General features: G+C 37.0%; 1 protein-coding gene across 1 annotated transcript in view; it reads left to right on the forward strand.

The window, feature by feature from the left end:
• LOC124776158 (dynein axonemal heavy chain 3) overlaps positions 1 to 12,389 on the forward strand; it is a 1,197,897-nt gene that overhangs the window by 147,493 nt on the left and 1,038,015 nt on the right. Inside the window, exon 12 of the mRNA XM_047250998.1 lies at positions 643 to 787. Within this exon, the coding sequence (XP_047106954.1) occupies positions 643 to 787 (145 nt within the window). The remainder of the gene's footprint in view (positions 1 to 642; positions 788 to 12,389) is intronic.

The following is a 12,389-nucleotide window of genomic DNA, read 5'->3' on the forward strand; positions in this document are numbered from 1 at the left end:
GAAAGGCCAGGTCTACTCACAACTTGGAAGACCTATGATACATCATCATCTGTGAAATTCAGGAAGAGGTTTTGGCAGCAACATTCGAACATCTGCAGCATCGTGTTCAACTGTGTTTACAAGCCAAGGGTGGTCACCTCCAGTACCTTTTGTCATTCACCTTTATTTCCCCATGAATGAGGTATGACATTTTCATTTTGTTTCATTTCCTGATTTTTATGCAAATGCTTTAATATAAGCAAATGTTTGTTTGTGGGGTCTCTTTATAGTGGGACACTGTGTATGATTCTCAGCAACATCTACCTAACATTATAAAAAACTTCTTCCATTGAATTTTGATATTGAGAGTTAATGGTTTGTAGTTATGGATTTTAAAACGATAAGTTTCCTCATGAACAATATTTCACCGTTGTTACATTAATTCATTAGAAGTACCATTGAATTTACTTCTAAGAGATCAATGAAATTTCTTGAAATATTGAATGAGACTTTCACAGGACTTGTTACTAAGTATTCATTGTGTAAATTCTTCCTACTTTAGTTATTTTATAGCTTGTTTAGTAACAATTGTTCATTTTATTGTATTGTACTTAATGAAGGCACAGTGTTTTTGAATTTTGCTACATTGTGTTCTTTTTTTAGTGGATGACATTGACTTAAATGGGCGAGTATTCCTTTGGCCTGATGATATGGAGTCAGTTTTAGAACTAAGTCTGACGAGGCTGGCTCATCGTCGCGAAGAGGTAGAAACTGCTCTTCGTGCTAAGACAGCTGAGCTGGAAGCCAAGTAAGTGTGATTTATTTTAGGTGTTTTGTATCTTCACTTCTGGTTGTGGACGAAGAGTCAAAACCAAAAGTTGTATTACAGTCATATATTAGTGTTGTTACTAGAAATGCAGTACATCAGTTATAAGCATTTACTTCATGTGGCAGGATTGAGGAATGTAGAATTGAACAATGTGAATGAGTCAGTGCATAGTAATACATAGTTTCTCTTTTTAGATATCTATTTCAATGGCAGTTTAGAATTAAACTGTTCCTGAAAGCAAATTTATTCACCAGAATATGTCATCAAGAGTTTTATGGTCCTTAGTAACAGTTCTTCAAGAAAATTACCTCACATATAAGGGAGCATTCCCAGATTACCTTGTGTACAAGGGAACATCCCCAGATGTATATAAAGAATTTTGATGAAACATGGTTGGTGTGTAAGAGTGATCAAAAAATGCAATAGTTTTTTCACGATTTCACTTTTAGGAAGTAAAATTCACCTCAAAAATTTATTTGGTGTAGAGGACATATCTTCGAAGCCATGAAATATGAAACGTGTTTCATATAAAAGGTGAAATGTAATTAACATTCTTGAAAACTATTTAACCAATTTTTGCAATAATGTTAAATTATGAAAACTACCTCACCTCCATCAATTAATTTTCTGAAATGAAAACTTTTGTTAGAACATAAATTAAAGAAGATTTTATACCACATCCATCCATGTGTAACAAAGCCGGTTTCTGAAGTGCCATTTTTGGAAAATAATTTGTACACAATGTGCTGTTGGAATATTGTCATTTTCAAAATTAATACATCCAAACATTCTATATTATTCTAAATATTTGTTTTACTTATTTTTGTTTTATGTTTTAAATTGCAAGAGTTAACCAGAAAGAAATGCACCACATTTTCTTCTCAGTCGAAAACATTGCTACAAATGCAAAACCCTACGTATGTATTATTTGAAGTCTCCTGAATGAGCGAGCCAAGTGTCTGTCACTTCTGACAGATAGCTTATCTGCAGGACAGTTTCAAAATGACATCTGTAGATGATGTACATTACAAGCAACATGCTGTCATTGAATTTCTCACTGCAGAGAAAGAAATTGTGGGGAATATTCACAAACACTTGTGCAAAGTCTATGGAGCATCTGCTGTCAACAGAAGTACAGTTAGTCACTGGACGGGGAGGGTCAGGTCATCAGAAGGCGATTTGGAAGAGCTCCACAATTTGCAGTGGTCAGGGAGACCATCCACGGCTGTCACATCTGACATACTGCAGGGAGCTGATGTTGTCATTCGCCAGGACAGATTAATTACAACTTGGCGGTTGGTGCTATGTCTGTCAATCAGCAAAGGAAGTGTGGATGCAATTATCTGCAATATTGGATATTTAGAAGTGTGTGCAAGATGGGTCCCACAGTGTCTAATATTGGATCGCAAATTGCACAGAAAAAACATTTATCTTGATTTATTGCAACATTTTTAAGCTGAGATTGTGACCGGTGATGAAACCTTGGTTCACCGTTTTGAGCCCAAAACAAAACAACAGTTGATGGAAGGATGCCATTCCCCCTCCCCACAGAAGAAAAAATTCAAAGCAGCTACTTCTGCCAGTAAGGTTATGATCACCGTGTTCCGGGACTGTGAAGATGTGATTTTTATTGATGTGATACCAAGAGGCAGTACAACTAATTCATGTCAAAACATTAACAAAACTCAAGACATGCTTCTGGTGACTTCTGTGCCACAGCAACCCAGGAGATGTTTTGCTGCAACATGATAATGCTCAGATCCACACGAGTCTGAGGACTGATGAACACATCGCAAAACAGGGTTGGGCAGTGTTACCCCATCCACCCTATAGGTCTGACCAGGCCCCCTCAGACTTCCACTTGTTTGGGCCATTAAAGCATGCCATTCGTGGAAGAAATTTTGTGGATGATGAGGAGGTGATTCACCACAGTGAAGCTCTGGCTCTGCCACCGGTGGAAGGATTGGTACCGACAGGGCATACACACCCCTGTTTCACACTGGAGGAAGGCCATAGAACAGGATGGAGATTACGAGGAAGAATAGGTTGTGTAGATGAAACACCATTCTTTTGTGTGTGTAATTCTTATTATGTTCAATAAAGAATTGTTGAAGAAAGAAAATTGCAGTACTTTACTCTCTGGGCAATCGGCGTATTTTACATTTGAAATTCATGTGTATGTTCTTTTTTTTGCCACAAATGATTTTTTTTGTTATTTGAAAATAATAAATAACTCATTATTAGGATACATTATCATTACACTAGTGATAATCTATAAAGAATTTTTTTTATACTGTGCTTATAAAATGAACAAAATTCCTTTATGTAATTCTGCACAATGCAAAACAGAATTTGGCAGGATCCTTAAATTGCGACGGATAATACTCTAAATATACTGTTTTCATGCTGCAATATGGTTGCCAATAAAACATAGACCAAATATAGAATAAATTTCCTTTACTTTACTTCTGTGGTCACAAATTTTTGTTATTTATCAGACTACTGGTTTCAGTGTATAATGACCATTTTCAGATCTGTTCTTATAAATCATATCTGAAGACGGTCATTATAGACCGAAACTGGTAGTATGATTAAAAAAAAATTGTGACCATAGAAGTAAAGTAAAGGAAGTTTATCCTGTTTTGTACCAGGTATATCTCAGTACACTGGAAAATCTATTTCAGTACACTATAAAACCATAGTGAAGAGAAATGATAGTGTACTAGTGTTTGCAGCTTGATTACATTGTTTCTCATCACAACTACCTCTGAAAATTGTCTCGCAGAGTTCATCAACTGTGAAAGCTGTATGTGTTCAACAGCCATACCAATATTGAGCATTTTGGGATCAGCAGATAAACAAGTTTTTTGTCCACAGATGTGACACTCGAAACAGTTCCTTAACATTGGCTGTCCAAGAGTATAACAATAATACATAGAATTCTCTTACTCTGGGAAAGAAAATGTTGTCATATATATTTTGACATGGCCAGATGTTAGTTTACCGGATTTTGGTGCCATGAGAAAAACATTTGGCATTTCAAAAAGAGATAAACGAATTCTAGGTCCAGTCTCAACTTTGGTTTCTTTTAAAACTATGAGAAGAGAGCAAGCAATTTTCCAGCTGTAAACGGAATCATTGAACAGAGCGCAACTCCAGGTTTAATCCACTGTGACCAGAGTTGCACAAATTTTCAACTTCCAATAACCTGATGTGCTCCTTAACGTGATCTCATGGTGATGTTCTTTTTGGTTATGTAGTTACTAGGTATAAACATTGTTGTTTTGTTGCGCCATTCTAAAATGCAATAACCATCAGAGGTGTGTCTTGAAATTATTTAACTTTACGTTGCTTCTCATTTGCAGAGCCAACTTTTGAAGATCAGTATCATGGATAACCATTTGATGTTCAATTTTTGAGCCACTGTGAAGAACTTCTCTTCCCAGTGATACAGCTACGCCATTCAACTGATTTGGCAAAACAAATCAACCTTTCCCCTTCTTCCTGTTGTTCCAAAATTCAGCTGCAGATTTCTTATATTCAAAATTTAATCCAGCTTCTGAAGAAAGGACTTTGCTTGGCATAAAGAACTCCTCATGTGTTTCTGATACGCAATCATCTTCAGCCATTGCTACATCATGGAGGTCTGATCCATTAACTCATAGCCCATTATCTTTCTGTATAATAGTGTCACAAGTCAGCACTACAATGGTGTCCTACAGTTCCATTTTCCATGAGTTAATAGACCTCTCAGATAGTTGCACTGTGATGAAATCATCAATTAGCATTCAGTAAACAGTAACTGGGTTAACTATACAGTTGACAGTTTCCCTATTTCTAAGCGGCTGCACTTCATACGCAATACAAGGTCTCAGGTTTCCAACAAGTTTATTCCACAATGCAAGTATAGTGAATACTGACATATAAAGGTACTGTGAAGAAGAGAAGATCATGTGGAGATGGCCAAGTCCAGAAATCTATGCATTGCATAGTATTCCAAAGGGAGTTCCATGAGAGAGAGATCTTAAAGAGTGTTGCGAGAATCAGAAGTTGTGTAGTGATGTACAGTTCCATAGTAGTAGCAAGTGGTGGTCATGACTGCTGGTGGCGCTGGCATATGCAGCTGTCAACAGATTCGTGATGTGCTAGCTGTATGGACCTGTACCACACGAACTGTTAGTTGGTAAAATTCCATGGACTGCTGGCTGCGGCTACTGGACAAGGCCAGCCTCTGAAGGTGCTAATAGGGCCTTTTACCACATGAAGCAAACCCTTTGTAATATTCAAATAAGAGTTTTTACAAACAGATAATGATATATGGAACAAGTCCTGAAATCACCATTGTGAACTTGTCACAGTGACTGTTCTCTAGAGATAGTGCACTGAGCAGTATTTATTTGTATGAATCGCCTCAATACACTGGCATTTGCTGACAGCAAGTATGCTGTTTGACTGTTTGAGATCCTCTTTGTGAGAGCCCATGCAAATGTGCCATGAAGAGAACTTTGCTTACACGATTCGAGACGAGTCTCTGCATCTGGCAGCTTGCTTACCCCGTTTTCATAGTTTTAAAAGAAACTAATGTAGAATTTGGAAGAAAAAATTTAGGTTCTCTTTTTGAAGCCCCAAAAGTGCTTATGATGTCATTGAAATCTGGTAAACTAATATCTGACCATGGGCATGTCAAGAGATATTTGACAGAAGTTTTCTTTCCCAGTGTGGGAGAAAAATCTGGTAGATTTTTGGGGCATTTGGTATGGAAAAACCATTTTGAACCCTGTACCTGAGAACAAGGAACTTGTTCATTTGCTGATCCCAAAAGGCACAATGAGAGAGGTACAGCCATTGCACGTAAACAGCTTTTGATGTTGGAAGAAATTTGTGAGCCGATTTTCAGAGGTAGTTATATTGAATGATTATTGTGTCAGTCTCCACTTGAATCAAGCTGCAGACACTACTACAGGGTGCGGCATTTAAATCTGGACAAATGAAATTTCTTTAGAAAGCAAATTTATTAAAACAAAATACAAATGAAAATGAGTAAGTAGTGGTATATTTCAAGAGTAACATTACAGAATGTAACTCCTTTCAGCCACAATGACTGCCTCCGATCTTGTTCAGAAGTGATCACAAGCACTCTTTAAAACAGCACTGGCCATATTCGTGACTGTTGCTTTGACAGCGATGTGTAGAGGTGTGACAGTAGGTTGCCTCATCTTATTGGCTATACAGGGTCCAGATCTCCTTTGACCAGAACATGTCGATATTATCCGAGACCCAGTTTTTGACTAAATGGCTCACATGAGATCATCCACTGCCATCAGACGTGCTTTTAACTCACTGACATTCAATATTGACACGGATTTCCTCAGCGATTGCCACAGGTCATCCGAAAAGTGGCACCTGGGCCTTGTCGGTGACTGCTGCAGTCTGTGACATGTGTTTTCTCAAATGAGGTTTCCTTGCCTGGCTGGAGGAACCTTCCCCAGGCTTCTCAGAAGCGTTACACTTGGCCACAATATTGTAAAAAGTTGATCTAAGATACCTGAAGAATCAAACTATTTCAGTGGGTGAATGCCCAGCATGAAGACTTTTGATAAGTGTGGCTCTTCACTTGTACTCCACACTTGTCCATAACATCTCGGCCATTTTGAGTTTCTGAGTTTCATTACTAGATGCCTAAGGCTTTCAAGAATGCCAGTCCGTACCTCTGGTGGAACTGTGGTATGGTGGGAAATTCAAATTGAAATTTGTCCAGATTTAAGTGCTGCACCCTTATATTTTCAATTCTTTTCACTGAGGTTTCCCAGTATACTGAAATATGGCTAGTACAAATAAGGATATTTCATGGTTTGCCCATGATTTGACAATCTTACTCAAGTTTGTTTTAAATTGTGCTGTCCATTGTGTGTCTTGTGTGGAGGAATTTCATTCACTTTATGTGCTTGTTGTGTAAAATGTTACGTATTAAGCATTTCTCTTCAGATTATCATTATTCCCCAGGCTTCTCAGAAGCGTTACACTTGGCCACAATATTGTAAAAAGTTGATCTAAGATACCTGAAGAATCAAACTATTTCAGTGGGTGAATGCCCAGCATGAAGACTTTTGATAAGTGTGGCTCTTCACTTGTACTCCACACTTGTCCATAACATCTCGGCCATTTTGAGTTTCTGAGTTTCATTACTAGATGCCTAAGGCTTTCAAGAATGCCAGTCCGTACCTCTGGTGGAACTGTGGTATGGTGGGAAATTCAAATTGAAATTTGTCCAGATTTAAGTGCTGCACCCTTATATTTTCAATTCTTTTCACTGAGGTTTCCCAGTATACTGAAATATGGCTAGTACAAATAAGGATATTTCATGGTTTGCCCATGATTTGACAATCTTACTCAAGTTTGTTTTAAATTGTGCTGTCCATTGTGTGTCTTGTGTGGAGGAATTTCATTCACTTTATGTGCTTGTTGTGTAAAATGTTACGTATTAAGCATTTTTCTTCAGATTATCATTATTGTAATCATTTTGTATCATAATAATGAGTCACTTACCATTTTTAACTAACAAAATTCACATATGAGAAACAGTGACCTAAAAAAAAACAAGAAAAAACATTTATTTAAAATGTAAAATAACAATTTAAAACATAAAAGAAAAGTAAGTAACATATATTCAAAATAATAATGATTGTTTATATATTTTAATCGGGCATGACTCCAGAAACCAGTTTTATTACACAGGGGTGGATGTGGCATCAAAGCTTCTTAAGAAAGTGTAGGCATTTGCCTGTAGTGGAATGGTAACCATTAGACCTTGATATTGTAGGGCAGCCACAAATTGCATGTAACTTTTTCTTCATTTTTACTTGTTTCACTCAAATAATGTGAACATCTTGGCTGCTCCAATTTTAATTAAAGTTCCTTTAACTTATGTTGTAGCAGAAGTTTTCATTTTGCAAAATTATGTAAAGGTGGTGGGGCAGTTTGCAAAACTTCAGATTATTACAAAAGGTGATTATACAGTTTTTCAGAATGCTGCTTACATAATGTAGGACATAGGATAGCGACTAATAAATGGGTTACAGGTCACAATCCACTTGCTGCTGAAAGGCAGTTCCGTAACAGGTTGCCAAATAATATAGAGCAAATCCCTGGATGTCTTTTTAAGGACAAGGTTAAGCACTTGTTAATTAAAATATGTTTGTACCCCCTCAGTGATTTATAAACTCTATTATCAATATTGCAGTATATTAGTGACAACATATACTTATATAGTAACTTGGACCCCTCATGAAGAAAGGTGACATGTACCAATGGGTAATACCATATGTAACCAAAAGAATGCAGAAAGTTGTTCTTAGTAATTCAACCTAAAGAGTCTGGGGACACAGTTCTGTCCTGGGGTGGGAATCACATATGGCTGCCCCAATGCTCAATCTTAGATCCACTACTGTTCCTCCCCCAGTACAAATAAATGATTTTCCATTCCAATATGCAACTAGCTGAATTAGTTCTTTTTGCAGATGACACTAGTATTGTAATCAACCCAAGCATACATACCAAAACAGAAGAAATGGTAAACAAAGGATATTGCAAGGTTTAGTGCGTGGCATTTATCTCTATGGGAGGGGTGGGATGGATTGTGTGTTGGTTATGCCTCATTTTTGGGGCCTGATGACAGATAGTCTAAATCTCAGCAGAGAATGTGATTCATAGTGTAAATCCCAGCAGAGAATGTGATTCAGTCTAAATCCCAGCAGAGAATGTGATTCATAGTGTAAATCCCAGCAGAGAATGTGATTCAGTTGCTCCAGTCCTGCGTAGTTCTGAGAGAGGAGTCCTCCTTTGTGCCTGTATGATAGGTATGTGGGAGGTTGTGGTGTGCGTACTGTAAGACCTTCAGTACACACACCATCAGATTATTTGACTTGTCGCTCTAATGGAGTAGGCGAGTGTCAGCAATATGTCTCGTGGTCTTATCGTGGCGTGTTTATCTTCTGACGTTAGGTCAGCTGATAGAAATTCCACTTGCACGCTTACAGTAGCGGATTGACGGTGACCAGCTTTAAACAGAACTTGATTAATTTTCACACACATTTATTAAAATAATAAAAAGCATAGAAATAACTTAACTTGATTCTGGATGCTGTTTACAATTGACAATTTGAAGTTCCTTTGGTCTTGGTATGTTAATCTTATTCTCACATATCTCTGATATTTGATAAAGTGTCTATACATTTCTCTTCATGGCTATGTACAGGAATATGATACTCTTATTAGGCGCCGACTGAAACTTGACTATAGACTGGTACAGACTAATGCAGACTAAGGCAGACTGACTAATCGGAGGTCTGTACACTCGTTATAATACCTCGCGCCTTCAGGTATCACTGCGCGAGTGTGATCCGCGAGGAGAAAAGGTTCTACGTTAGCAGCAATCTCATTGGCTGCATTACATATTAATACGTGGATGGGCGGAAGCAGAATTTGGTCCGTCTCTAAGACAGCGCCGTTTCATAGTGCGGAGACGGACGAGCGCTGTGCCTGCGCTGTTGTGCTTAGCGGGGCACGTTCTAGTGGGAAAGTTGTGTACGCGCTAACTACGCGGAACTATGTACACAACAGAGGTAGTAGATGGCTGGAGAGACAAGCCACAGGAGATCTGTTTCTGTATTAGATTGAGAGGGTAATTTCAGTCAGTGAAGGCCTCGGTGAGACCCTTGGTAAATTTTGAAGAGGGGCTGTTCATCACTACAGAAATGATGGCCACAGATTGCTAGGCTGTGTGGAAGGGACTTCGTGGTATGGAATGGTTGGCAGGTTTGGTGTGGGACAGAGGTACTGATGTAGGCATCCTTGAGGGGGCTTATTGGTTTTCAAGGATTAGGTGAAGTGAATGGAGGAAAAGGTGTTGCGATTCTGGAGGAATGTGGATAGGGTGTTCTAACCCTCAGTCCAAATCATGAATATGTTATAAACAAATTAGGTTAGATGAATATGCTATAACAAATTAGGTTAGATCAGATCTTTATTGGTCCAGGTAATCATGTAACACACAAATTGCACGTTCTAGTGTAGGATAAGTCAGTGTATAACAAAATATAATAGATGGTTTAAATTTACATTAATTATAGTATTTGACATTAAATGTGCATTAAAGTATAATGTACACCATATATATAATGTACAATAGGTGAGAGAACAGACTGTAAAACTAGAAAGAACATATGCTGCAGAGGTAGATTGATATTTGTGTTACAGTAACATCTGAAAGGTAGATCATTAAGGTACTTTAGGGCTAGAACCATTTATATAATACATCACTAATGTACTGACACAAATATTTAGTGTACTTCCTGAAGAATCTCAAGCAGGCTATAGAAGCAGTGATGAGTCAAATATGCCTTAGAGCTAACATGAACGTTGTCAGATCATGTATTGATTTAATTTCTGCGGAAAGCTTATTATAAATAACTTTCTCACAATGTAGGGTTCCTTCTTTATTTAGGCTGGTGTTCATTGACTCTGTAGGAAAATTTTGTTTTTGTGTTGCATTATATGGATGAAGTGTGCTCCCCCCCCCCCCCGCCCGCCCCCCCCCCCCACCCCCCACCCCCCGTACACATGAATAGATGATGGAAGTAGGAAGATTTCCAGCTTTTCAAAGAATAGTCTACAGCTTTTGTCCCATTTTACATCTTTCTTTGTTCTTCCAAACCTTTTTTGTAGCCAAAAGAGCTTTCAGCTGAGAGAAGAGAGACCCTAGAAAATTATTCCATATTTTAGTTGCGAGTGATAAGTATATATGGGCAAAGTATGCGGCTTTCAGACAATCTTTGTTGCAGCATCCTTCTAATGCTCTTATTAAATAACATGAAGTCGTTAATTTCTTATACACTTTTTCAATGTGTGTCCCCATTTAAGGTTATTTTGGAGCCATAAACCTAAGACTTTTATTTTATCTACACTCCAAAGCTCCTTATCAGATATCTGAATTTCAACAGTTTGCTCACCTTTTTTCACATTTCAAAAATTTAGTGCCCTCTTACTTGAATTTGCTACCAACTTGTGGTTGAGGCAGTTTTCAGTGTTTTTAATTGGCTCTGTTGTAGACTTCTAGAGAATTTCCATTTCTTTCTTATTGTCTAAAACTCAGGCCAAATAGCACACAGCAAACTGAATGGTATTTTCTCAGAATTTTTTCAAATCATTCTCATATAACAGAGCCTTGTGGCACTCTGCTGTTATTGGCTTCATGCTTTGATTAATGCTGAGTTAATTTGTTGAAACTCTGCTGGTGCACTTCAACCATTTGCATTGGCCTGCGTACGTTTGACTTTATCCAGTTGTTGGATTTATTTATTTATTTATTCATTCATCCATAAACAAATTACTTTGTATGGATGTCGTAATTATACATACATATGTACAATATTTTTTCTCATAAGATAATGAATACAAGCTATATATAATAAATTCATTATATATATATATATATATATATATATATATATATATATATATATATATATATATATATATATATATATGCGTATTACACACACAATTTATCATTGAATTACATAATGCAGAAGAACCTGCTTCAATCAAAAGGAATAGATCACAAGACTCCTCTAGTACCTGTATGGGTAAATTACAATCTAGAATGTCCACTTTATAATTGATTAACCTGATTATTTATTTATGCCAATTTCATGCTGCATGTATTCTCTAATCAAGTAAAAACTATTTTTTAATAAATATTCTTTAAGGAATGCTGTAAATTTACAGAGTTCCTTTATGTTTTTGATTTCTTTTGGCAATTTATTGTATATCTTGACACCTTGCTAAAACATAGTGATTGGGTTTTAGTTTTATTCATTCTGTGTAGGTACAAGCAATTACTGTTTTTGGTTTGGTGATCATGTATGCAGCTGCTTGCTAAATATTGCTCAATATTTTTGTGAATAAAAACTGTAGTTTGCAAGATATATTCACTTGGGACTGTCAGAAGACCCCATTTTTTTAAATAGCTCACTGCAGTGTGCGCTTTTGTGACTCTTGCTCATTATTCTGATAGGTCGTTTTTGCAATCTGAACACACGTTTCACATTTTGGGCATTTGCACCCCAGAATGTTATGCCATAGCTTATTATAGAATGCCTGTGTGCAAAGTATGTCATTTTCTGGCATGAACTATTGCACACAGTGACTAATATTCGTAAGGCATAGCATGCTGTGCTAATTTTTTTTCCCAAGCATCCTAATATGTTCATTCCATTTTAATTGTTGATCAACATACATACCCAAAAATTTTGTGCTGGCTACACACTCTATGGTTTCATTTTGAACTTTAAGTTTTGTTATATTCGGTTTTTTCTTTATATAGAAATTTATGTTATTAGTCTTTTTCACATTAAGGGTTACTTTGTTGTTCCTCTGATTCCTGTGCAGTAGTTTAGGGTATTTGTGATACTGAAAGCGTCAGAGAGCTCTAGGCATATTCCAATGACATTTTCACTATTATTGAAGCAATTGATGTAAAAGTTCAAAAATTGCTGTATTAGTTGATTGGTCCTTCCTGAAA

This window comes from Schistocerca piceifrons, chromosome 2 (genome assembly GCF_021461385.2).
Source record: "Schistocerca piceifrons isolate TAMUIC-IGC-003096 chromosome 2, iqSchPice1.1, whole genome shotgun sequence".
Taxonomy (NCBI): Eukaryota; Metazoa; Arthropoda; class Insecta; order Orthoptera; family Acrididae; genus Schistocerca; species Schistocerca piceifrons.